The following is a 27,300-nucleotide window of genomic DNA, read 5'->3' on the forward strand; positions in this document are numbered from 1 at the left end:
TACCTAAGCAATTGCACTGTTGTATGGGGAAGGAACAAGAAATAGGGGAGATGAAAATACCATTGTTTTTCCATTCCAGCTCCAGTAAGCAAATCTAACCATTTTTGCAACCTTTATAGCTTTAAACTCGTCATAAGAGAGAAGAAACAATGGTAATCAAAGACTGATTTTAGTAACAAATGCAGACTAAATGAGAAAGTATTTGGCTTTTGATTGTTCAATCCCATCCTGAGGTCTCCAACTTGGTCCATCACACAGTTATTAATTAACATCACACTAGAGTAAATATCTTTATTTAGTAAAACAAAAAAAAAAAAAAAAAGGATTAGGCAATCCCATTTTAGGTCAACAATCTAGACTTATCATTAGGGTAAACTTCTGGCTAAAATTCTGTGAATTTTTTTTAAACTTAAAAGGGACTCAAAGAGGACAGAAACGTGTGGTGAATCAGATCCAAGAACCATATTTCATCATGCTCAAGGCAGACGTTATCAAAAGGACCATTTGTATTGGCTCTCCTTCAAAAGTAGCCTGCTACTGATGCTCAAATCAGGTTACTTCCACAGAGAACTCCTACTTTATTCTGGATGTGGCTTCAAAGTTTGTAATCACGCAAGTTAAAAGACAACTGTTAAATTTTAACTAACATTTAAGTTTCTTTCTGCTATATTAAACTCAGATAACCGGTGATTGGTAAATATATACTTTTACTCTGCCTTTTGTGTGCAGCTTTTTTAGTGTTTGTTTGTTTAAAAAAAAAAAAAAAAAGAATTATTTCATCTTTGGATTATAAGAATTTTTCCTCCATTGCTAGCTAAGCATTATACTGGTGCATTTTAGGGAATCAGCAAACTTTTGAAATTTGCATTTTTTTTTTTTAATACTTTCTTGTCATTTTCTAATTGCCCATAAATATGAGGAATGAAAAATGAAGAGAAATGTCCTTTTTCACAAGCTGTGAGCTACTCCTTCAGCACTGTGTCAGGCAGGCAGCCCACCATGGGGCAGCCTGTATGATCTCCGTTGTGTGGCTGGTGCAGACTTCTGCCAGTCATCCAGCTCAGATTTAAAAAAAGAAATGGCACTGGTTGTTTGCACTTTTACGAAATAAACCTTGCGAGTGAATTACATAAACAAAGCACCAGTCCCGGCAAATCATGCTGGTATTTAATTTATCTTTAGTGGTTACTTAGAAGTTTGCTTACGTGAGCGAGGGAACTGTGCCTTGTTTGCACTCTCATGCTAGGTTTTCTGCAGCCTCCCCAGCAACATTTCCTTGGGGGCTGGGAGTTTGGGGTGAGGGAGAGGAGATCTGAGACCTTCATTGCAGTTGTAACAGTGAGAAACGTTCTTTATATTCATTTCCTTTTTGTTGTTGTTTTTGTTGATATTTTTGGTTTACTGTTAAAGAAAGTTGAGTGAAAGGTTCAGGGGAGGCTGGTAAGACACACTGGCCATTTCTGGGCTGTGATTCTGGCAAATTGAAAGGTCTGTTCCAGGCTGCTCCAATGAGTTAGCGATGCAGGGGTTGGTTTCTGTGGATATCCATCCCTGTGGGGAGATGGATCTGCCCTGGAGCCCCAGGGTCCACCTGGGTGCAGGTTTCTGGCCATGTCGATCAGGTGGAAGGGTAGCATTGGGTATGGTACAAACTTCACCTACTGTGTTTCTAAATGGGAGTAATGTACCAGAGGGAACAAATCATGTTTTATTCCTTTCAGGAGAGACATCTCAGCTCAAGTCTAAAATTCTCCTGATAGGGGGGAAAAATAAAAAATAAAATAATAATAAAAAAAAAGCTCAAATGTACCCGGTGGGTTTAGCAAACATAATTTTCCTTCTATTCTTTTTGGAATAATTTAGCACATATTTGATGTGGCTCTCTAAAGCTGAGAATCCTATTTCCCTGATATCTCTAGTCTTCCTTCCTAAGCAGTAATTTTCTGAAACATGGCACTTCGTCTGATCTGTCACTGGCTGAATATTAGTTATTCTAAAAATGTCCTCTTTGTGTCTAAAGGGATTTGGCCTGTCTGCCTGACTGTGAAAACCAGTCCCCTGCCCTCAGTCTGCTGCATGCCAGCGTTGAGCCCAGACCGTCACCACCCAGGTATGTCACAGAAGACGCTGACAAACTGCAGTGCCTTCACTTCTTAAAGCTGCTAGAGTCAAAGGGAGGAATGATGAGGATATTTGTCGTTACAAAAAAGTAGGGCATGCAGCAGACTGTGCACTGCCACCTGCGTGGCAGCAGCATGATATAGCTGGAAAAAAGAGAGACCGCACAGACCTAAAAAAGCCTATCGATGTGCAATCTACAAAATAAATATTTGACCCAAAGCAGGCCTTTCAAGGCACTCTGTCCATGTGCAACCTGCTACATGCACCGACTGCTGTCCCAGTGACATAGTAAACTAGAAAATGTGCTGTTCAGATGCACATCGTCGTGTTTTGGGCTAGCTTAAAATTCAAAAGATCTTGGTAAACTTCAGTCCTGTGACCATGATAACTAGTCATCCTCTGTAGTCAGAATGGGTGGGGAAGCATGCATATATTTGTGAACTTACAATTCTTACTGAAGTTTGACATCATAGTTATAGTTGTGCTTTATGAGATGAAAAAATTTCTACTTTCTTAAAACTTTTTAAAACCACAACCTACAGGTTGTATAAGACTTTTTTTTTTTTCCTGTGAAGAGCCGGCACCCCAGGGAGAAATATGGGTTTTACAGGGCTCTCCTGTGATAAAATTTCATTTTCAAAAGTATTTTTATATCTTCAAAGACAAATTTATGGAGTTAAAATACATCAGCTGGTCTTCTCACTGTAGATTTTCCTATGTGTTGACAATATTATGCAAATATATATATATTTGTATCTTTTCCAATTTTCTGGGGTTAAAAGAATGTAATGAAAAGCATAACTAAAAGATGATACTTAAGTTCACCAGAACACAGGCCTCTTTCAGCAATGTGCTTTTATAAAATGTAGACCAGAAGAGATCATTATTAAGAAAGAAATCTAAACACATTACAGCTTAGACCAGAGGCTTTCCTGAATTAGTTCCTAGTTAAGTAACATGGTCTTGTTTAGAATGGCATCTAATTTCATTTCAAAATTGGCACTGGTGGAGAATCCACCCTAGCAAACTGTTCCAGCAATTCAGACTGTCAAAACTTTGCAGTTTATTTAAATAATTTTAGTACAAGCTGCTAGATCTTGTCACATAGGTAAGTTTATGGTCCTTCTATTCTCATATTTATGATCTCCGTGTAGGCACTGGCAGACCACAGTCATCACAGGATCACAGGCAGGTGGAGGTGTTGGGGACCTCTAGTGATTGTCTCATCCAAGCCCTTGTTCAAAGCAGAGCCACCAAGAGCAGGTTGCCCAGGACTGTGTCCAGTCCAGTTTTGAATGTCTCAGAGGATGGAAACTCCAGAACTTCTCTGGGCCACCTGTTCCAGCATTTCATTACCCCATGGTGGAAAACTTCTGTGGTGTGTAGGGTGGGTTTTTGTTTGTTTTTATGTTTAAAAGGAATTTTATGTGTTTCAGGTTTTGCCCCTTACTTCTTATCCTGTTAGTGTCCTGTCACCACAGAAAAGAGTCTGGCTCATTCTTCTCTACTCCTCCTGACCACCATCAGGTATTTATAAGCACTGATACAATATTCAGTTAATTACCCCTCTGCGGTCCCAAATTATTTTTGGAATCCATTTTTTCCCTATTAAGGGCTACAGTCTGGCTGCTTCCATTTTGGACAAATTTATTCCCATTTTCAAATGTACATTAATATTAATCATTCAGCTTGTCAGCTCATACAGATTAATTTGTAGTGGTAGGTTGGCCAATTTATAGTTTGCCACTCTTGATTGTAAATTTTCATATGTGACTGTAAATTGGTTGTGTATTTGAGATTTGCTGAAGTGCTTCCCATGGAGATCCACAATGAATTCACTTTTGCTTTTGCTCTGAAGTCAGCATTGCTATGCAGTGTAACAAGGGAGAAAAATGGGCATGGAAAAGAGGCAGACAGGAGGTGACACCGGTTGAATGACCCAATTTGGTCAGATTTGGAAGTTCATAGCAATTTGCAGTTGTTTATTGTTTTCATTTGTTACTTCTCTCTCTAAGACTGAGATAAGAGTAGATTTTACTTGCAAGATCTGGCAAAGGCATGGTTACTACTTATTAATAGAGCCTTGTTATTCAAAGGAGAGATTAAGATAGAAATTAATTGACAGTCTACCCACAGTTGCACTTTATAATTCATAATGTAGTGTGTGAACAGGAACAGCCTATTCTATAAACCCGCTCGGGTTCCGTAGTTCTATAGATCTTGAATAGTCAGGCCAGTGACTCAAGGCAATCCTGCTAAAAGACGTTGTAGTCGTGGTTCTCAAAAGCCCACTAAAGTCACGACCAAAGAAGTATGACTCACTGAAGTGTGAGCACTGTGCCCTTCATCCATGCACTGGGCCCTCACCTGGCTGCTTTCCTGTTAGCGTGAAGGGCCTTGTATCCCAGGAAAACTTTGGGCATCTCATCCGCACTGTGAACTGCTAATAGGCAACCTAAGGTTGTTGAACTCTGCCTGAACCTTATTTATTTTTACTTCTGCAGAGAGGACATGAATTATCTTTCTGACACTGTATCTGAGTAAGTAGATGCACTCTGTGTGATCACATTACTTCTATTGCAGGAGGCAGCTGTAGATAGACTTCAGTGCTTCCTCTCAGTATGTATGTGTCTGTTCCTATATATATTGCTGCATGGCATGGATATGCTTTCAAAGGCCATCATGGTCATGTGGGAACAGGATCATGTCACTTGAGAATAAGTGTTTAGGAGTGAATTACTCTCAAGCAGAGAGCAGAGACCCAGCAGGAATTCACAGCTGAGCAAAGCTTGCAAGTCCTGAAAAAAATCCATGGTTTGCATATGGACTTTTATGCTACTTGCAGTAACAACAAAAAGTTTATGGGGTCCCAAAAATGTCCAATATTCTGATTCTGACATAAACAAAAGGCAGATTTTACAGATAAGAGTCTCATTCAGACACAGGTAGTGGGTTGATAACTGTTTCCAGCCATTCTCCGCGCTTGAATGAGTTTCTGATCACAATTCCCCAGGGTTAGGGGCTTTGCTTCCTCAGTGTTTCCTGCATGCCAAGGAGGATCCATTGCCAACTAGGAAGCCTGCTCACTGGGATTTGGGGCTAGTTGTTTGGAATTGAAGTTCTGTAGCTGGTGCATTGTCTTGTGATTTTATTCCACAGCAGAATTTGATGGGAAGGGGAAACTCTTTCCCCTGTCCTGAAAGCAGCAGCATGTGATTTGTTTCTGTGTTGGCAACTATATCTTCAAAAATCAGGGAACTGAAACCTTCCTGGAAGTCAGTATAAAGGCCTAATGCAAAGCACTGCAATGCTACTCATTTCGTCAGCTGTCAGGGAAGTCCTTGTCGTCAGCTGTGACGTGCTTCAATTAGAAACTCTGCTTAGGAAGAGACGTGCTCTTTAGACTGCAGGGCTGGTTCCCACCACTTACAAGGACATCTCTTGTTGCTAGCTTTTAACCAGGCATGCAAGGAGTAACATAAATTATTGCTTTATATGCTATTACTGGAAGGAAGGCAACTCAGAAGATAAGAAAGGTATTGTGATAACAGAAAAGGACATTTCAGGATCTGAAACATAAGGATCTGACCTGGAACAGGGGCAGCAGATGCATGGTCTCATCATTGCCACTGAGCAAAGTCCTAGGTGCGCTTGGGAGATGCTCAGTATTCTGCATTGCATCTTCCTGATTTCCTTCCTCAAAGCTTGCAGAACCACTGACACATAATTCTCCTAGGTAACCTCTCTAATGACGTTCAGTAACAGGGATAAAATGAAAGAAGAGCAGAAGGGAAATGTAGAGCACCCAGAATCACTTGAGTGATAGTAATTGAACAAGAGCAGGTGCAAGAGCCGCTTCTAAAAAAGCAACAATTGATCTCCAAAACACAGAAGGGTTTTGTTCAGGCCTGAAGTATTTCTCTCTCTCTTATCTCCCTTAGTAGCTGCTAGCTTTTTCCTTCACAGCTTCTTTTGTGATGTCCCAGGGAGGAGATTTCAATGCTATTTTCAGTGCTAGCCATTTCTCTAGGTGCCGCGCAGTAGTCAGTCCTCATACAGTCAACTCAGTAAAAGCTGGTTCTCAGACGTGCTTCCTCTGTACTTGCACTTTTTTTTTCTGCTGTTCATAAGAGATTTGCTGATATTAATCCCATTTTAAGAAAAGAATCTGAACAAGTCTATGTGTAAAAAATCCAGAAATCTCCATGTTTTCTGATGGCCTTGAGACTCAACTCATTTAGTTCTTCTAGAGGCTACAGCAAAAGAAAATGAACTCTGAAAGAAAGCGAAATGAAGCTTTATTTATTTGGTCATGATTCAGCTCTACCCTTAGCACAATGGAGCCCTTCTCTCCAGGGCTGACTAATATCCACATAATAGCAAGCAGTCTTGCAGAGAGCTGTGCAGTAGCACAGTGGCACCAGCAAGTCTTGGCAGGGTTTACTAATAAGCAAAGAGAGAGAAACATGAGAAATGTAGCTTGTGGCAAAAGAAGCTGCAAGAGATCAAACGGAAACAAGATGAAGATTAAATTAATATAGTCAGAAACAGTTGAAAAATGCGTGGGTGTTATCAAAAGGAGAAACGGCTTTAAAAAGGAACACAAGAAAATGAAAAGGCAGCACTCAAAAAAACAGTGAGTTAGCAAAGGGTGGACTGAATTAGCTGTGTACACAAAGCCTCTGCCAGCGGAGGAAAAGAGCAGAATGCAATGTTCTTTCTGGTCAGATTCAGTCTAGAATGGTATTGCAGCAGCACGCATGGATAAATAAATTTGGACTAGATTCAGTGGCTGCAAAGAGAATACAAGGTGATGAGCTGTGATTTATTTTATCGCTGAGACTCGATAAGCTCAGCAACTTTCTCTGTAGGATCCAGAAACTGCTGTCCGCAGAAAATGGCACAAAGTGAATCTCAGTAATCTGAAGCACACACAATTCATCTGGCTTTGAGAAATGGTCAGTAACTGATACCAGACTGGGAATCATGCTGACCGTGAGGTGTTTTATTTATAGTCAAATAATTCTATTTACAATGCTTGAATTGTAATTAAAGATGCACTTTTTTCATGACTCCAGAAAATCTCACAACTAATTTCATAGTCGTTTTGTTAGAGGAAATTGGGCAAACAGTTTTCAGTTTTTACAGAAGTCGTGGAACAAACTACCCTCAGAAATAATGATCAATGTACTAAGAAAGGGACTTGGGAAAAATATCTGCACTTTTCACCAGTAAAACCTGAAGTAAAGCTATGATCTAGAGTCACTTTTTCATTACTAATGTGATAAGTGTAAGAATTAAAATGCCAAAAGTAATATATTTTCAGGGAAAAAAATCCACCAGGCTGAAAGAGACAAGAAAAGATTTGCTAGGCTAATTTTAGCAATCCTGGATTACTTATTAAGAGCCAGGCACTCTGGACATGGCTGAGCAGGGCATGTTCTCTATTGCAGCTCTGTGAAACCCTAACCCTCTACCATACAGTCAGTGGTAACAGATGCTTCTAAGCGAATTTACAATATGGCTGTTGACTTTTTGGCTGTAGAAACTACAATGCTCATGTTACCTGGAAGAATCCTACCCACCACAACTTGACGGGAATTATATATACTTTCAAATAATTACAGGATGCTTTATGAATGTATAGTTAAACTGAGAATAAAGAAGGGTCTGCTTTTCATGTAGTGAAACCAATGTGCCTGCAAACAGTGTGTTTACACATGGATGACACAGTTGAACAGAAGAGATAGGTGACATTTCAACATAATTTTACCGTACTAGTGTTGAATTGAACAGTTTGCAAGTGCCACGCGCATACAGCAGCAAATTCCATATTTCTCTGTTTTGACAGATATTCATGTGTACATAAGGGCATGTAAGCTATTGCTGTCAGAGTATCTGTGTTTTTAGTAAGGCATTTAAAAAGCAGACTTGAAAGAAAAACAAACTAAAGTGCTCTTAAATTTTCTGCCCTGAACAATTGTTAAGTATGGACCATTTCAGCCAGCTTACCAGTCTATGCACAGGGATGTCTCCTATCACAAAATTCAGAAAGATCCAGAATTACACAAAGCAACAATATGTCAAAGTAGAGGGAGATGCAAAATGAGTTCTGTATTTCAAAATCCTCAAGAGGAAGGTATTAAGCAAATGCACACACTAAAAAATCACTAATTTTTGAATGATTATAAATACTTAGACCAGACAGACCATAAACAGAGCCTTAGTGTATATGCTCTCTTTATATAAATCCCTCTTAACTTAGAAAATAGTGATAGACTGAGACAGCCATATACAACAAACAAAAACAAAACAGTTTTGAGAAAACTGTTATACAAACTCACTCCCTTCATACAGCTTTCAGCTTTTGTTCCTAAGGCTCGAAAGAGTTACCTGCCATGTTGTTTTGTTTAGTTTTACACATCTATTTAGTCTGAGGTCTAATGCTGGAAACTTTGCTGAGGCCCAGATACTACTACTACTGGAAGCATGCAGGTAGGTCCTTTCAGCCCTGCACCAATTCACACAACAGGATCCCGCAGGCAAGTGCGAGTCCAGCCGCAGAAGCAGGGCTTCCCTGTCTGCAGCAGGGGCCATGCACTGTCATGGGCTTGGCACATTGGGCTGCCATCCTCATGAGGTGTTGCTGCAACATAAACCAAATTACATATTTATAGAAGTAAACAGTATTTGAAGTGTCCATGGTTTGAAAGCACTTTGCCACTAAGACTGTTGTTCTGTGATTATCTCAGTTTGAACTGCTGAAAATTAACCCAGCAACAAATGTATGCATTTTGTAGCTGGACCTGTGTCCTGCTCCGGTTCACCCTCTAGTCACATAGGCAGAAGGAGGGCCTAGGAAAAGGGAACAAGCATAGGCAAAGGAGGAGGGCAGGGGAAATTTTTGGTAGCGCTTTGAGCTTCTGAAAAAAAGTTGTACTAGAAATTATTTCTCTAAAGCTTTTTGAATTTTGATGTTGGTCTCTGGCCATGCAAGTCTCATTTTCTGGTCAGCATCCCTGGAAATGTGTACCATACATGGACTCTAATTACACCCTGTCTATTTGTAACCAGTTTCAAAGTCAGGGTATGGGGAATAAGGGAGTACCTGAGTTTTACCGTCTGCACCCAAGCCACTAACAGTAATGTCACAGCATTTCTCAGTTATGAGGCCATGTTCCCCAAAAAACAGTATTATTTATCTAGCATTTCCTATCCTGCAGCATAAAATGGAAACCAAATTGACCAAAAACCATGCTAATGAGAAGTTACTTGCCAAGGTGCCATACCACATTAAGATGGCAGAGCATTTGATATGCTTGCATTACTGTACATTTTTTTTTTCCCTGAGTTTGAGCCAAATTTCTTGAAATGAAAGCAATTTCATAGAGAATGACAAGGCACAGTAAGAGGAACAGCAGCTGAGGGCTGTCTGCACAAATACCATTATGGTAGCTAGTTTTAGTTACATAGATTGTGGGAAAGGGCAGCTCTTCTGGAAATATTTTTAAACTTTTGTGATGCGGGCAGTGTGACTGAGCTACAATGAGATCTGCATTTTCTTCCTGATATTCTGATATCCAAATTAAGTTGAACTGTCCTTGGTCGTGTTCTGTGCCTTAGTATTATAGTAGTTTAACAACATTCCTAGCAAATTTACTTTGTTAACCCAAATAAACCCAAACTCCTGAGAACATGTTGGGCTTGGTGGTTTGCTGAATCTGTGTTTTTATCAGAATGTTTATTTTGGTGCTTTGCCCATCTGCTAGACTGCTCTTAATACTTTTTAACTTCGTTGCTCATTTGTTACTGTTCTGCACATAAATCAATGATGGCATCATATCATTTTGACTGTGACTTTTTCTAAATATATCTGGTCTATATGGGATAAGTTCAAGCCAGTGGGTGGAATAATGAATTCTTGAGAGAACTACCCAGAGAGATGTTTCTCAAAAAATAATGAAGCTAGCACAGGGTCATACAAAAGTGCTTCATTGAATGTTGCTATCTCACAGGCCATTTCTTGATTTTTCTCTCTAGAGAACAAATCTTTCTTATGACGTAGCACTTGCTCTTCACGTGAATTCACTCCATTAATAAAAGCAAAAAAAGCAGAACACCAAAAATGTGCATCTGGGGTTCAAAGGATAGGAGGGTGGACTTTCATTTAGAGAGGTTAAGGATATGTAGGGCAATTTTTCAGAAGGGGAGAGAACATAAGGGAGATCTAGAGCTCCCACAGTGTCTACAATGGATTTCAAAATTGATTCTGCTTTGCCACAGAAGCTTGCTATCTCCATTTATGTGTTGCCATCTCTTGAAAAAAAAAAAAAAAAAGCTTTGGCAGGCTTTTGGTCTGTGACCTCTACCAATGAGTCATTCCCAGCTCGAGTCTGCTAAACTGACAGCCCCAAAGTGTCAGCTATGCAATGATATCTTGTGTTGGTGAGAAGATTACGTAGGATGGATGGGTTAGATGTAGCTGTGCTTGCTGCAGTGAAGAAAAATAGCCTAGGCCATTAGTGCAGGCTCTTTCTTCTGTTTGTGGTCTTCCAAGCAGCGTTGTCTCAAGAAACATGGGAAAACTTGGAACTCTGTCTGCAGAAATTTGGCTTTTTTTTCTTTTCTTTTTTTTTTTTTCCTTACCTGTCTATGGTTTGCAGGTTGAAATCAAATTGTTGTATTAAGCACAAAAGATACCTCCTAGCTCTAAAAATGTGAGACTGAAATCTGACTTGGGTATGTGGAGTCTTTTCCTCATGGAAATGAAGCTGAGGACAGTGCTTTTAGTGCAGTTCAGCAAGAAAAACCTCCCACTGAGACAGCTGCTGGGCCGGGGGTAGGGAAAGATGCCTAAGACTGACACTTCTGTCATTTATCTTGGCTCTTAGATTTAGTTGTTGGTGCTTGGTTTTGTTTTGTTTTGTTGTTTGTAAAGACTCTTCTGGCATTTGTGAGAGATTAGATGTGACTGTCAGATCCCAGAGGCACCCAGAGTACAAAGGGCAGACTGCAAGGCCTCAGGCCCATCATTTTCTGAAGATTTAAGGCTAAAAATTCATGTGTCTTCTGACCCTGCAGAAAGTTTAAATTTTGGTTTCTCCTCATGCTCTTCATACCTCAGCTTTCAAACCCACAGCCTGAACTTGCATGTTTTGGGCACCCATGGTTTTTGTACTGTAAAGGGCTTTGCAGAAGACCTGTCCCCTGCTTTCCTCCTTTCTGTGAACTCCCTGCAGCCTCACCTAGCCATGGTGCCTAATGGTCTCACCTGCTGTGTTCTACTGTGTAGGCCCAAGTAAGGCTGGGACTCGGGCTGACCTCTGGAAAGGTCTGGAGGACAAGCTAGATGGTCAGAAATGTCCCCAAAGTGCTCTATGCACCAACTGCCCCATAGCTTCAGAGCAGCCCACTGCTGCTCAAAGCAGCTCCTCACCTACCTGAGTTCTTATGCTGGAGCCAAATCCAGAAGGCACAAAGCTGACTTAGTCTACGTCTATCTTCCTTCAGCCTCCCTGAAAATCTCTGGGAAAGTAAGTGGAGTACAGCCATCTGCCTGAGATATAATTTCTTCCTCCTAACCTGATGTTCTTCTAAGCTTACTGTTCAATTATTCAAGATAAAGATGAGGTGGGATAACCCAGATAAAACAAAAGAATCATAATATAAAACATATGTAAATTAGGCTATAAGAACATACTGTGTGTGTTCACCTTTGCCATCAGCTCTCTAAAGAGAAGAGGAATAGCTTTTAAAAAAGTAGGAAAAGTTGTGTCTGAGGTGAGCATAAAATGTTTTCTATTACGTGCTCGCTAATAGAGGCAACAGACGAAGGTAGGGCCTGAATAATCCACAGCTTGGGTAAGTGCATGTACCTTTCAGATGATGTTCCATTTTTAAATTAAAAAGAAAGCATTGTTCATTGAAAATGAAGCTGGAACATCGCTTAATAATGAAGTGTAGGGCTGTTGAGGGATCTCCTTGGAAACTTGATAGTTGTCTTCACGGTACTAACTGATGAAGTGATTTTATGAATATACATTTTGCTACATCAGCATCACCAAAATCAGAATAACACAACTATGCATTATTCCTAATTAGGGAAAATATTTTTGTGGCATCTTGACTACATTTAGAACAAGGTATTTATAAATACAGTTTGGACAAGTGTAGAGTATATTTCTAGACATTGTTAAATGCTCACTGAAACTATACATACTCGCAAAATAAAACATCTTTTTACATAGAAGAACTGTTTAAGATCTGTTTAAGAGCTCTGTAGAGCCTTTTAAAGAAATTAGCTGCTTTTTTTTTTTTGAATATGCAAATACTGTTTGCATTTCAGAGAGGGATTCTGCAATTTTCTCCATGAAAATCAATTTCCTCTGAGTACATGCAAGTTATCTATGAATCCCCTTTATCTCTTTAGCTGCTACCTCAAGTATTATCGGGGCATACGCTAATCTTATTATGAATTCACCTTTCTTTTGGAAATGAAGGGAGGACCAGAGGTCAAATGACAGATCCCTTTTAGAAATCCAGTGGAAAATCCAGTATTTAACAACAATGGGAATCATGAAAGGAGACATGTATGTTTTAATTCAGACTTTAACTAAAAGAATCAAAAGGGGAAAAAACAAAAGCATAACAAGGCATTTGGCAGTGCTGCGTTGAGTGAATTTTTCAAAGAACAATTAAGTAAATTGCAAAGTTATTGAGAGGAGCAAGGCTTGACATACACTTTCACATTGGCTGACCTGAATGGTTTCCATAACCATGTAGATTTTTTGGAGGTAGTTTTGAAATGCTTTATTTCCCCTTCGGAAGAGCACAAGCAGTCTCAATTTTGAATTTAGGAAAAAAAAAGTATTGCATGATGGAGATTCAGCTACAGGCTTAGGAGCCTACTGTTTGTTCTCACATGTGACATGATCACTGCAGTCATTCTTCTCTCCTCTTTCTCTGTTCAGCATTCAGATGGTCTCTTAAGTTTACATTAAAAAACTCAGTGCTTTTCTTCTGACAAGCCTTCAAAATATTGTCAGCATTAGAGAAAATATTTGTAGAATGTAGCATCTTTATACTAAGTAAACAAATAATGAATTGCAATTCTGTAAAATTAGAACATCCATAAAAATACTGCCTTTATTAGCTACTGCAAATGCTGTTCAGGGTATTACACAAAACATATTTAGGAGATAAGGAAAGATTATCCACTTGGCCTTATAAAGCACTGAGAGGACAGCATGTCATTGCTGTAAAATACTTGATAGGCAAAATATGTTAAGCATTTTGTTCTTTAAACAGGCCACAAATTGAAATGAGTTTCTTGGTTTCATGGTGGCCCTTTACTGATTTGTCCCATACAAAATACTGCATAATCAGTAGGCTTTGCTGTGAAAGGTAGACGAGCAGGGGAAGGTATGGACAGACAGGGTCAGCGTGCTGGCAAGGCTGCAGGCTCCCAGGTACAGCAGACCAGGCTTCTGTGTGTGTGTGTCAGTTCAGTGATGTTCCACCCTCAGTCGCATAAACAGCTACACACATCCGTACCATTTCAAAAGTAATTAGAAGTAGTTAAATCTTGGAAGAAATGTCTTTGACTTTAGTTTACATGGCTAATTACTGTAATTTATAACAAACGTTAAATAAGCTAATCACACAATTAACTGCTGGTTCCTTTTACAATACTGGTATCCAGTGCTGTTTTGCTCTTGTTTTAATGGATGTGGCAGTGTAATCCTGCAGTGGATTCACTGAATACATCCAGTCTGTTATGTTCAGACAGCAGATTTTAACTCTGCAGTTAGACTGACATCAGCACAGCACAGCTCTGTGATACCTTCTTGGCCATCTGCCTCCGTCTCCTTCAGAGCAAGTAATAAGCCAGAAACACATGAGAACTGGCAGTGATTAAAAAGACAGAACAACTGGAGAATAAGGTTTAATTGCTAGTGCTTCAGTTGTGCCAGGATAATACTATGAGCTCTGACTCATCAGAATCAACTGACTTCTGACTACAGTGCTGTGTTTTTTGAGAATCAGGAGAAGAATATTTGAAAGGGTAGGCAAATGTGAAATTGCTCATAGCATTTAGGTACCATCCTGCCCTTCTATAGTGTTTTGATTTGCAGTCTGTAAGTATAATGGGACAGCATATTTCAGGCTACCACGGAAAACCTTTAGGATCTCTCTGTTACACGATGGCCTGTGATTGTGCAGCCTGGAGCTGATGACTCAGGTGTAATGACTTCCAGTGTGAAATTGCTAATGAAGTGTTTTGCTGAATCACCTTCAACTCCATCCCCACTGACTTTCCTACTGATGAAGTGTAATTAGTGCTGACTCACAGTAGCACATACAGCCTGTGAATTTCAGGCAGGATATAAGGTGAGAATAGATCCTTCGCAAGTATGGGAATTTGGGAAGTGTGAGAGAAAATATTGCGTGAAGCCCAGGAATGGAGGTAAGCAAGGTGGCAGAACTGCTGTTGTCTGATGTGGCAATAAAAGGAAGGGCCTATCTGAGAAAAACACAAACTATTTGCAGCGTGTTTGGAGTAGGGTGGGAAATCTAGCTGTTTTGTCCAGGCATGAAAATCAAAAGTAGATCCTCCTACTCCAGAAGCAGTCTCTGCACTGAAAATATATTTGCTAATTATGTTTGAAATACTCAGCTGGCCTGCAAAAATCAGGAAAAGGAGTGAAAAGCTTTAGGTCAGCCAAACATTTGTTTTAGATCAGCCAACCCTTCACATCTCTATCTTCTGCTCCACTTCTTGCTACAGTAAATTCAAATCTGATTTTTAGCTCTGGCCTTTGCTGAACGAAAAGAGTAAAAATCCTGTGAAAATAGAGAGGAATAAAAATGCATCTATTTCTCAGTTACATTTCCAAATCAGCAAAATTAGCCAGAGGTTTTCAGTGGTCATCTCCCTATCAGTGGTCCATCTGTCAAACTGAAGAGTAAAATAGATGTTTAAGAGGAAGCAGATGCTGGCAGCACAACTATTTCAGCGTCTCCTTAGAGCAGAGGAACGTCTTCTTTAACAGACTGGGCTGCATCTGCAGCACAGCCCTCACTGACCCAGCCATCCCCTAACCCGTGTCTGGTGCTTGGCAGCCAGCGTGGGAAGCAAGGAACTCGTGGCAAGCATTAAGGACCGGATGGTGGAAAGCATCCAGGGACTCCAGTCCACGTTCTTTTATTTTTCCCTTTTGTACCGCTTTCCAGTTTGGGAGGCTGTCACACACGTCCCCAATTTATTGAAGGACGGAGACACTTAATTTGAGCCATTATGTGAAGAGAAATCCATGCTGTCTAGGGAAACGATATTTCCGTAGGCTTATGGTGTTGAAAAGGAGTGCCCATTGGAGAACAACAGCTTAGCAGAGATGCTTGAACATAATGGCCAGAGTCACTCCTGCAGGACTGGCAGTAGTTCAGGAGGAATCACCCTACAGCAGCAATGTCAAACCAAGCCTATTGCGTAGTCACAAAATCAGCACGCTCACAGTAATATCAAAGATTAGTTGCAGGAGGCTGGAATTAAAAAAAAAAAAAATCAATTGAAAAAAATGCATTGCAAACAACTTTGCAGAGCTGTCTCTATAAAGGAGCACAAACAAACACACAAAATACTGCAGAGGCTCCCATATTGTTATGCACAAACTTGTGACCCAGAGCAGGAAAGGCAAGAAGTTGCTCTGACAAAAATTAAAACCATGGATGAAAATATGACCATTACTGTCTCAAGATTATTTTAAACCTGTGACAAATGTCTCTGTGGCACCTAAATGACAGGTTCCATGCTTGTGAATTACACTGCTCTATTTATCAAAAGAGCAGTATAAAAACAAGGGGAAAATATTAGGAATTAATTCTGGTTTTCAGTCTTGCAGGAAAGGTGGTAGCCCTGCTGTCTGAGCAGATCTTCAGGAGTATGATGGGAGAGTATTTCTGTAAGTACAGCTTTAATAACTGTGCCTTGAGGGTTTAAAAAATACCTTGTAAACAAGAAGTGGAGAAACAATAGAACGGTGAGTGAAAAACTTCCCTCAGCCACTTCTGAAAGTGACTGCTGAAGCAGTTAATAATGTTGCATTCGGGGTGGAGAAAATGCACTTCCCATTCTCTTCATAGTTTTTAAGTTTCTTAACTTTGTGCATCAGGATTATCTAGTGAGAACCTGTTACTGGACTTTCTTTGACCAAACCACTTTGACTGCTAAGAACTGCCATTATCAGTCAAGCTATAATCCAGTCCTAAACAAAAACGTTTTCTGCTCGTCTCCTGAAATAACATTTCAGCAGGTTTCTGTTCTAGATAACACAGCCTCCCTGTCCTCCAGTCGGTCCTGAAGCTCTTGGGGGGGACATCACTTCCCTCCCCTTGGGTTGCCACCGTGCTACAGTGGCTCTGTGGCCTGGGCACCTGCCTGGAGCCAGTAGGAGCATGATGTGGGCTCTAATACCTGACTAGTAAGGTGTGATTGCTGAAACAGGCTTTGTCTCTCCTGTTACCCCCCTCTCTCTCTCTGAATCATGACTGAAGTGCGGGGAGGAGAAATCCAGCACAGCCTCCACATTCAGTTAGCTGCTTGAGGCTATGACTACACAGCACCTGAAAGTGCACTTGCCCAGAGTGTACGTCTGTGGCATTTGTGTGACATTTTATATTTAAGTAGCAGCATATTTTTCACTGGTTAGAATAAAATGCAATGTTATTTATGTAACTGATCTTGAAAATAAGAGGATATAATAGTTGACATTTGTGGTCCACTGAAAATATCGAAATACTATGTTTTCTCTAATGAAAAATTCTACCTAGTAATTCTAGCTAGAGCTTGACTAAGTCAAGTTCTTTAGTCAAGCTGCTCATGGATTTTGAAACAGAGGCTGAGTCTCCACTCATGGTCCGCAGAGACTGCATTACCCCATCACTCTCTTCCAGCTGAGTAGGCCCCGCAGTTATCTAGAAACACCTTGCACCTCCATCGGTTCTCTCTTCCTCTAATAACATCTATGCTGTACTCAGCACAGCACCAGGGGGTTCCTAAAACCTCTTGTCTGCTAACATTCAAGCTGTCATGGAAAGCATGGGAATCAGGGGCCATGTTTCTTTGTCTGTTGTTGGGGGAGCAGATTGCTAACCAGCTGTGGTGGCCCCAGTCATCAGCCAGTGGTATCAGCCACACACTCCTTCTTCCCTTCTCTGCCTGGAAATTCAATTAAACTCCTCCTAAATTAATATCTCGACATCTCACAGCACCTGCAAAGAATCTCACAAGTGAATATTGTCCTGCCAGTCTCTTGACTTATATAAGAGAAGATGTAAATTGAGAATTTTTTCTAGAGGGAATGTAAGCCTTTATTTACCTTCTTTCTTTTCTACAAAGAAACAGGCAGATGCTCCTGGGACATCTCTGAGATACCCAAAATTCATAAATATCCAGTATTTTCTCTACTGTTTTCTTCAGCAATGCCTTGGACTCTTGGTTTCACTTGAGCCAATGTAAAAATTTGGACAACTGGTCCCAGTACCTCTAGGATTCTGAGATAAGGGTCTGTGAAAACTCCCTTTTATTTTTCTCAGCAGAGGAGAGGTTTGATTTGGAGGAGAATGAATGTCATTCAGTTATTCAGCAAATAATGACCGTATGTGCCATACAATCAGAATTTGCTAGTCCCATTTTCTCAGCTGCTGCTAATGCAGCACTCAGCAGTATCCCACCACTCCCACTATCCCACCACTCCCAGGCCGACATAAGGCCCATACGAGGTTGACTTCAACAATAACGCCTATCCCTTAAACATCATTTTCATCTCCTGCTGGGGGGATTGTTTTTTGGGTTTTGTCCTGAAAACCTATGAGTTCTCCTAACTCTTCCTATCTTATTTTCTGGGAAGAGCGTTTCCACCTGCAGGGCATACCTGTGTAATGGGATTTTATACTGCCCTGGTGTCCTTCCTGAAGAAGATGACCATGGATCTCTGAAAGTCCAGCGATTTGGACACCAATATTCTTCCAGAAGACAGCACCAGGTAGGAAACATTATAGCCTGGTATATCTTATAGCCATAGCCTGATAGAAAAAAAAAAAAAAAAACAAAACATAGTGATAGGAAGAATGGCTTGGGAGTTAATGTTCTGTGACTTCCCCATGCAGAGTGAAGGGTGAATGGTTTTGCTGGTGCAGCTGCTGAGGTGGTAGTTACAGACAGGGGGCCACGTGCTAGTCTTGACTCTGCATGTGTGAGGGCAAAAAGGAGGGTGTTCTAAGGAACAATGAAGTTGGGCAGAATACTTGATGAGCTCTTCTGTCACTCACCTTTGCTGAGCCTGGATGGAGTGTTTGAAGGGTATCAGTATCTGACGTATGATTGTCAACTGAACACGAAATTACCTTTAGTTGTACGCATCCAATTCTGCAGCTCCTGCATGTTTCTACACTGTGTAGTCTTAGCATCTTATGGGTGGGGGGAGATCAGTCAGTGGCTGTGACTGTAAGGAGCAGTGATGGGCTGAGCTATTTTCCTGGGGCCAGTGGGTTCACTTGAGGGCTCAGAGTAAAGTTGAAGAGGTCTGTGCAGTAACACAATATCCTTGACCTGGCCTGACTGATGCAGGTAGTTGTTCTTGACATCACAATTTCCTGGACTTGACTTCAAGCTTAACTGTAGCTGTGTCTGTGATTCAGGAAAGGGCTTACCTATGGCAGGAGATGTGCTGTGTGAAAGTTTTGTTCTACTCTCCCTGCAAGAGAGGGAAATTGTTGTATTGGTCATGTTGCCACCTAGTCGAGAGGACTGTGACACCAGTGTCGTGTTGCTGCAGTACAAGGTGCAAAATGCTGCAAGACTGACAGCATCTGAAATACTACAATGGCCTGAAACATGAAGAGATGGTAGGGGTGTTTCTCCATTAATCCCTTGGAAGCAAATAATTTAGTTTTTCAAGGGTTGCAATTCTTCTTTTGCAGTAAACTGTAGACCAACTTTGCTCTTGTAGACTTCTACTTTCTGGTGTACTATGTTTGTGTAAATACTCATTCCTTTCCACTGAATCAGTTCTGGTTGCTAACTTCTTGTAACCTTAACCTTCATGACAGTTACTCCTGTCAGAAAAGTCCAGGCTTGAACTGTTGAGAAACCTCACGCTTTCTCCTTCTCTCAAAGGAAGCTGAGGATGTAACACATGTACAAGTAGCCTGCTCTACTTTCAGTACGCTGCAATGCCTCCAGTGTTTTACAAAGTTATCAGAAACCAAGTTAGACCCCAGCACTGTGTTCATGCTTTGCCTGAGCAGATTTACCTGTGGCATTTTCTACCTTACAGTTCAAAAGATGCAGTCACTCAGATCAGCAGTGGGCCACCCGCAGTGAACACTGCACAAGTAGAAGTCAGTCTGCCTTTTATGTATGAAACTTGTCGCTGAAACAGAAAATACCATTCTTTCTTCAGAAGATATGAAATCTACCCATCTTAGTGACTGGTCCAGAAAGGAGAGTCAGAAGTGGTTTGTGACATAGGGTGGAGAAGCACAAAAATATGAATGTTTTTAATGGAGGGAATTACATGAATAAATTGTTCAGTGAACTGCATCACTGATTCAATCTGCCCAGCTGTCATAAGCTTCAAGGACAGTCTGTCAAGCACTACAGAAATGATGCATATGTTCCCAGGCCTTGTTGTATGAGATGCATGAAGTCACTTGAGCAATGAAAGATGGGTACTGAGCTGTGCTATGTTTTCACTGGTGAAATTGAAGACCATGCAGCCAGGCTTTCACCAGAGCTGGTTGAAAGTGTTATTTCTGCCCTAAGGAAGATCCAAAGGCCAGACAGGTACCTTTCCAAACAAGGATGAAAAGCTGAAATATCCATTTTTCATTAAGTGAAGAACTATATAGCCTAGAGGAGGGAAAGCTGTTACTTCTTCTGAAGCACTTACAGACTATTGCAGAAAGACAGCAATAGTTTCTTCTTGTTGTCTATGCAGAATACAAGTAATTAGGAACTAATTTTAATTAGGCTAATACCTCAGGAGCCTCTTTTAAGGTAAGAGGAAAGAATAAATAGAAAGATGTAAAGCCTCCATCACTGAAGGACTGTAAGAGCAGATGAAGCAAATGCCAGTCAGGAATGGCTGCAGTATGGCTGATCCTTGAAACAGGCAGAGAGGCATCTCAAGAGAGGATTTAGGGCAGTCTTACCTCATTTTTATTTTGGCCTTACTGAAACCATTCACTCATTACTATGTCTCACATTTTAAAGCTTATAAGTGTCTGAGAGGGATGGGAGTTGTTGCTTTGTATATATGTAATTACCATAAAATTTACCATATTACCATTAATTTACCAAATTTATCATATAAATTATGGTAACTTATTTAGATATAGATATAATTAAAGAAAAAGACATTCACTAATTGCCTGTGAAAATTATAATTATGTTCTCAGGAAATGCTGAGATGCTGATCTTTGAGGGTGACAGGTCTTCATTAATATGAAACACTGGCAAATTTCAAATTAATTTTTCCATGGTAAGACTAGGCCAAGATTCACAAAAAGAAGTACTGTTATTTAGAACAACTTGAAACACTTATGTTCAAAGAATAAAATCTCTTAAATACTGTGCCACCCATATATTATAACTGTAAGTCAGACACCTCAGACCTCCTTAGCTAACGGAGGGAATCCAGTCATTCACCGTCACCTTAGTGGTGAAAATGTAAATCAATGGTGCAGCTGGGAAAATGACTTCTGAAAAGAACAAGATGATGCAATAGGTTTGCAAGCTCTGTTTCAGGGACTACACCTGCTTTCTATCTTTAGTTTTTGCATACAGTCTCTCTCAAAGAGCATCATCCAAGATGCGTGTTTGAATTCCCTAGGCTAAGCCAATTTTCCAAGGATGACTTTGCTTTTCTCTGCTTCTGACAAACACATTTCTAAAACTAATATATTTTAGTGAATACACCTTAATGTTGCTAACATGTTCCTGTAGGGCCTATTACCTTTCTGGTCAATGTGAGTGTTAGTGATATGTATGAGCTCTGTTTTAAATGAGGAAGAAGTGAAACTGTACTGCTTTAGTACGGAGAGGAGAAACAGGGAGTTCTTTGCTCTCTTGTCTGAGGCAGGGCTTTGGAGCTGCTTTGCTTCTCTTTTGCAGCAAAGCATTGCCTCTCCACTGGGCAAATATGATCTTGCAAGGCAACTTTGGAAAGCAGCAGGCTTATAGCTAAACCTTGTTTAAAGGAAGTTGTTTTCTGGTATTATAAGGTGATTTATGTCTCAGTGAAGAGAAGGGCAAGTAAGCGTTTTCTGTTGAGATGGCTGGTCACGAAACTTGGCTGGAGGAGAAAAAACGCTGCTTTTCCTCATAGTGGAAGGCTTTTGCTCCACCCAGTAACCTTGCATCTGTTTTGCTTCAGTGAAGTCTGACATTGAGACCAAGGAGCCTTTAAGCCACTCGTTACAAATCTCTCTTGAGCTTACTTTTCTAGAGCAGGGAGCTGATGGTGCAGTGTGTATCACGGCCCAAGTGCTCCTGCACATAAAGACACTGAGTTATTTACTAAGTACTGTATTGCTTTTTTAGTAGAGTTTGAGGTTGGTAGACAGAGCTGGAGAGTTCTGCATCCAGTGCAGGCTTTGCAATGTAGAAGCTTGAAGTTCATTCCCCAGTTCAGAAACGTTGTCAGAGCCTTGCTGCCTTTCATCTTTCTGGAATTGCTTTTCATAATTAAAACTAGATTTCTTGCTGACATTGTCTGCAACAGATTGAACTAGACTGGATCTTGTCACTGAATTTCCTTATTGTGTTGGGAAATCCCATGTAAAAGCATCTGGTGTGTGACCAGCATTGGCTAGCCTGCCCTTGCTCTATGCTAGGAGCAGCAGCAGTGTGCCAAACCCCTCTGTCCTCTGGGGACTTGGGGCCCAACACACTTTTCTCTATTCTAAATAATTGCAAGGCAAGGTCCACGCTGCAGTGTCAAAGGTGGACTGGCTCACATGCAGACATGTTATTTTCCAGCACGTTTTTTGGTACTGATAGCAATTGATCTGGTTCCCAAGCACTAGCAGAGGAAAAAGGCAAAATGTCCCACTCCCGCAAATAGCAGCATAGCTGCAGGGATAGCATAGTGAGCTAGGTACCAGGTGAATGCAAGCCAGAAGACATCAAGTGCTGCTGTCTAGATGCATCTGTGTATGCATTGTATATGCTATAGTTCAGCAGTAAGTCTGGCCATCAGATTGAGCCAGACTCCTGCCAGACAGACTCACCCACAGCACAGAATCCTGCATGGGATTTGCCAAACCAACCTATTCTGTTTAAATTTGGTGGGATGCAGTTGTTTCATTTTTTATTTATTTTTTTAACTTACAACTCATAAGGTTAATACTATTGATGATATCTTATTTAGTGAAGAGATGAGATTTCATCTTCAGGATAACATCAGATGTTGCCCTGAGATACCATACCAGAGCCAGCTTTAGCAATAGCTGGTGGCACAGAACAAACCTGCTGTACCTTAGATCAGAAATGCAGTTGTTTTGTGAAAAGAAGTCAATGAACTTAGCAGATTGAGTTGACTCATTAAGAACCAGGTATATCAAAATACAATTTATTCTTAAAATGGCTAGTTTACATGTAACAGCATGGGTTACATAGGGAAAAAGTGCAATTAGTGAAAGAAGCTTATTTCACCTTAGTATACATCTTTTCATTGCATTGCAAGTAGCTTCAGACTCAGGATATTGTACTGCTTAGCAATGGGAAAAAAATGTGACTTGTATTTTGATGTTAATGCTACTTCACTACGTTAAAAGGTGTGCTGGTACTCACACCTGCTGAGCATGTATTGGACAATTTCCCACACAAGTCTTGTATGAAACACAAACCATCTTTACAGTTTGACAATTCAGAAAGCTAAATTACAAGCATACAGATACAAAATATACAGCAGTTTAAAAAAAAAAAAGCTTCAAAAATGAGGTACAATAAAACAGAGCAGTTTTCTATTTATGTGCAAGCCTATATTCATTCTAGAAAACTAGCAGCAACCCTGCTCTTTTAAAGAAATTAGCTTTCACAAAGTGCAGCTAATTCACTGTCTTCAATATGAAGGACCTTGCCTATGTTACACGCTTTTGAAAAGTTATCTCTAACTTTGCAATAGGGAGCAGGATACCCAACCATCAGGTGCTGTGAGATCAGATCAGGCAATGAGTCAAATCATCTAATACTGCTACGGACTAGGAAGTTTGCAAATCACTTGGTCTGTTCTGTGAACTAACCCTGGTTTCAGCCTTGATTTTTGGCATGTACAGTGGCTTTTTTTAAAAGGCACGTTTTTCTTATAACATTAGAAGGTAAACCCTCTGCTTGATAGCTGAGTAGGATGATGAAGGTAGAAGTCAAGGTTAGATTTCATCTCAAATGCAGGATATTTATTATTCACAAGGCCAATGAGGACAGAGATGTCTTCCCTAAGTAGCAGTTACTTCCGCCACTTGCTTTGTGTCACTTTGTGTTCTCCTTTTTATCCTGTAGAACTCTCCCTGGTATTTAGAAGACCAGTTTTGAAAAGTCAACATCAAAACGCTGTTCATCTCCAAGTTATGCAGCACATCTTACCTCTTCCCCTTCTCCCACTTTTCTGTTATCCTCTATAAGTTTCCTAACCCGTGCTGAAGCCACAAATCCTAGCCATGCATTCCTACCTGCCACTGCTACAAGCATGTTGAAGGTCATAGCGAGCCTCTGTCCTGACAGCATCACCTCTTCTCTACTGCACTCCTAACATGTGCAAAATGGTTTGTAGCATTCTGTTCATGTAACATCCCTGTGTACCCACACACTCATGCACATACACACAGTTGCTACAGCTTGCTAAGATACTGTCACCTTCCATACTTCCTCACAAGAGTCTCTTGCCTAGTGACTCAGGAGAGACAACAGCAGAAAGCAAGCAGCATATACTTAAGCATGCTATTTCTAGAGTAGGTAGCATACACATGGGTTTCATCTTGTTCATCTTTCTTTCCAAGGATAAGTTTTGGCTAAGAACTTCAGTAACATAATATGGTATGACAAATCCCACAAACAACTGAATTTGGATTTGTACAGACAGCCAACGAAACCTGCCAAGTGGTTTTGTCATGTAGTATGTGAACCAGAAAGCTAACACTGTTCTGTTGCCAAATGGAAGAACGCTTCCTAGCTGATGTCTGTCACCAATATGGTGATGAATTTTCAATCCCACCCAAACTCTGCCACTGGGGAAAGAGACCACTGGACAGCCTTGGGCTGCCAAGTTGATCAGGCTCTCTCTCTTGACCCCTCCTTTGAGTCTGAATATCTATACAGTCTTTCTTGGCAGATGGTATCTGAACTCCATCAGACTTCCACTCTGCGTGGAGAATCTTGTAATTCTGCCCCTCGTTATTGTCCCAGTAGGTATGTTCTCCACTTTGGTAAGAAATGCAAAACTCAATCTTCTCTTGAGAGGAAATGGCAGGAGGCAAGTCAATGGTAAACGAGAAGGTATCATTTTCAGAATCACCGTAAACATTGTTCATGTATACACACTCAATGTCCGTGTAAGTCTTCCATGTATCAAAGGTAATTCGAACCTGAACCTTTTTTTCAAAGCTCACGTTTTTTACTTTCACAGTGCCCGACAGCACCTTCTCTTGTAGGGTGCAGTTCTCCAGGCAGACCAAGTTCTTCTGCAGGCGGTTCCTGAAGTCCAGGTAGTCAGCTGAGGGCCGAGGGAAACCCAGAATCAAGTTTTTCTCCTCGTGTAGCTTTAGGCCAGATGTTATGTTTTCAAGACCCATGAGGTCAAACTGAAGGTCCCAGCCAGGGTGCTCCTGGAACTCAGAGAAGGTGTGTATTGCCGTCAGGGACAGGCCCTTCGAGTCGGCAAACACAACTCGCTTCTTGGCTCGGGCTGCCGAGTGGTTCCAGTCTGTCTTCTGTGCTTCGGAGTCACGTTTCACATGCAGGCATGGTCTGAGAGGTTTGAATCTGTTAACAAAGTTGTTTCTTTGACAGTCCTCAAGGGGGCTGAGAAAACTCTTCAGTGGTGGTGAATGGGCTAAGCAAATTCTCATGGCCACATCCACAGGCATGATGGGGCTTGGCAAGGGTCTCGGATCCAAGATCTGTATCATTCTGAAATAAGCAGAAAGTGCACTATTATTTGTTACATCAGGGAAGTGCTTATGAATGCATATTTGTTTCATCTGCTGTCTTAATTATTCATGGCCTGCTCTTTGCACAGCTTTAAATAATGCAGCCTAAATTAAAATTGACAGTTCAAGATAAGGAAATAGAATGAGAATATTCAGTCATTTCTTGCTAGTTCTAAACTCTTTTGATTCAAATGTAATCTCATTTGTTTCTTCCAAACCTCTGAAAACTGAATTTTAGTGACAGGTAATTAAACATATTTTCTTGAAAATACACAAAAGAACATTCTAGTATCAGAAGAACAGATCTAGCTACAGTGAAAGTGCTCATCCACTTTAAATTTAGTTTCCCTTTTAGAGACTCTGAGCTAGGTCTTAAAATTCCAGCAAGCTGGATCAGCTGCTTCATCTCTGAGCACAGAAAGCACTATATTAAGCAAGTTACCTATCCCACCAGAGCATCGACTGGGATGCTGCATATCATGATGCAGAACCATCACCCTATGGCTCAGAACAATCATAAATGCATTTGTTAGGCAATGTGGTTTTGGTTAATTCAGGTGTACAAAAATGCCAAAGCACCTTCAGAAATATTTTCTATGAGCTACTAACCCAGGTCTAATTAAGAAAGCTAGTTTGCACTGTTAACATTGACTGCTGAGGAAAAGGGGAAAAGAATACAGGGAGAGGAGAACTTTATTTATTCACCTCTGTGTGCTCCAAGAACTGTCTTAAAAACATCCTTTATAATCCCTAAAGTCCATGCCTAAACCCTACTGTAAGCATTCTATAAGAATATTACAGCTTTACTTGTAAAGATTTATTCCTAAACCTCTCTCCCAGATGTTGAAAAATCACAATTACTTTGCAAAAACATGGCCCATTCAAAGCCATGTGGCATGAATATTTATGGAAGTGGGGTTCAACTGCAGTACTGATAAAGTATTGATAAAGATCTCTCCTGATAAAGATGCAGTCCTTGCTAGAAATATGGGTTTTTGTTGAGTCATGGGAAGCAAAGGCATTTGCTTTGTCACTTAAACGGCTTTCTCCTTCCCAGTGTTTTCACTGGGGTTCCAAGGCACTGCCAAAAAAAGCAGAATCTGCACTGACCTCTTAATTCTTCTCCTTGCTATTTTTTTTTTTTACTATTGTGGCAGTATTTACCATAATAGGTAGGGGAGTACCAGCATCAAATTTATCGAGATCTGTTTTGCTTTTAGGAGGAACAGGGCTATTTTCTCCCCACAATTTTCACCACTAGCTCCTTGGGTAAATGCTCCTAAGGTTTTTCAGCATTTAAAAAAAAAAGCACAACTGAGAAGCCAGGCTGCAAGAAGAGGCAAAGACGATCCCCGAGCTCAAGAGGACGGGGGCTCAGCAGCATTGACATGCAAAAGCAGCGGTGCTTGTGCAGTGTGAGTCCTCTAAAACCGGAGGAGCGCAGCGCAGGTTTTGAGGTTTCATTCCCCGCAAGGACGAAGCTCGACGTTCCTTCCACCCACCTCTTTGCTTGCTTCCTCCCGCGGGGCCGCAGGCACACGCCGAGAGCACACCCGAGCGCAAGCAGGCGCGGGGCGAGGGGGGCGCGCACACACACACACGCACAACGTGTGCGGGGAGGGGGCGGGCGGCGCTTACCTGCTGCAGTGCATGGGGCAGCGGGGCCGCCGGCTGCTCTGGAGCCCGCTCCGCGCCGCGCCGCCGCCTTTATGGGGCGCTGGGGCGGCGGGCGGCCCGGGGGCGGCCCGCGGCGGGGGCGCGGCGGGACCGTGCGTGCCGGCGGGCCCGCGGCGGGGGGGCGGCTGCCGCCGCTACACGTGGCCGCGCCGTGCGGGCGGGCAGCGCCCCGGAGTGCCGCCCCCGCCGGCCTCCTCTGGTAGTCGTGTGCCGGCCTTGCGGGCCGGGGTATTAACGTGCCGGCACCTCCTGCTAAATCTAGAGCCCCAAAGCCGTTTCCAAAACTACAGTGCT

At 41.3% G+C, this 27,300-nt stretch overlaps 2 protein-coding genes across 3 annotated transcripts in view; one reads left to right on the forward strand and one right to left on the reverse strand.

Moving 5' to 3' along the window:
• Positions 1-2,025: 2,025 nt before the first annotated feature.
• TNKS2 (tankyrase 2) overlaps positions 2,026-27,300 on the forward strand; it is an 80,364-nt gene continuing 55,089 nt past the window's right edge. Inside the window, exons 1-4 of the mRNA XM_040563168.1 lie at positions 2,026-2,110; positions 3,558-3,648; positions 4,626-4,661; positions 18,030-18,164. The gene's annotated coding sequence lies outside the window, so the exon portion shown is untranslated. The remainder of the gene's footprint in view (positions 2,111-3,557; positions 3,649-4,625; positions 4,662-18,029; positions 18,165-27,300) is intronic.
• Positions 22,739-27,081, reverse strand: PPP1R3C (protein phosphatase 1 regulatory subunit 3C). 2 transcript variants are annotated; one of them, XM_040563169.1, is made up of 2 exons: positions 26,968-27,081; positions 22,739-25,309 (listed from the first exon to the last, which is right to left on the reverse strand). In XM_040563169.1, the coding sequence occupies exons 1-2, from the start codon at positions 26,979-26,981 to the stop codon at positions 24,364-24,366; spliced, it is 960 nt and encodes a 319-aa protein (XP_040419103.1). In that variant the 5' UTR covers positions 26,982-27,081; the 3' UTR covers positions 22,739-24,363. The 2 variants fall into 2 exon arrangements, with proteins under 2 accessions (XP_040419103.1, XP_040419106.1); XM_040563172.1 differs by having other exon boundaries at positions 26,832-27,032.

Source organism: Cygnus olor, chromosome 7, assembly GCF_009769625.2.
Source record: "Cygnus olor isolate bCygOlo1 chromosome 7, bCygOlo1.pri.v2, whole genome shotgun sequence".
NCBI classification, from domain to species: Eukaryota; Metazoa; Chordata; class Aves; order Anseriformes; family Anatidae; genus Cygnus; species Cygnus olor.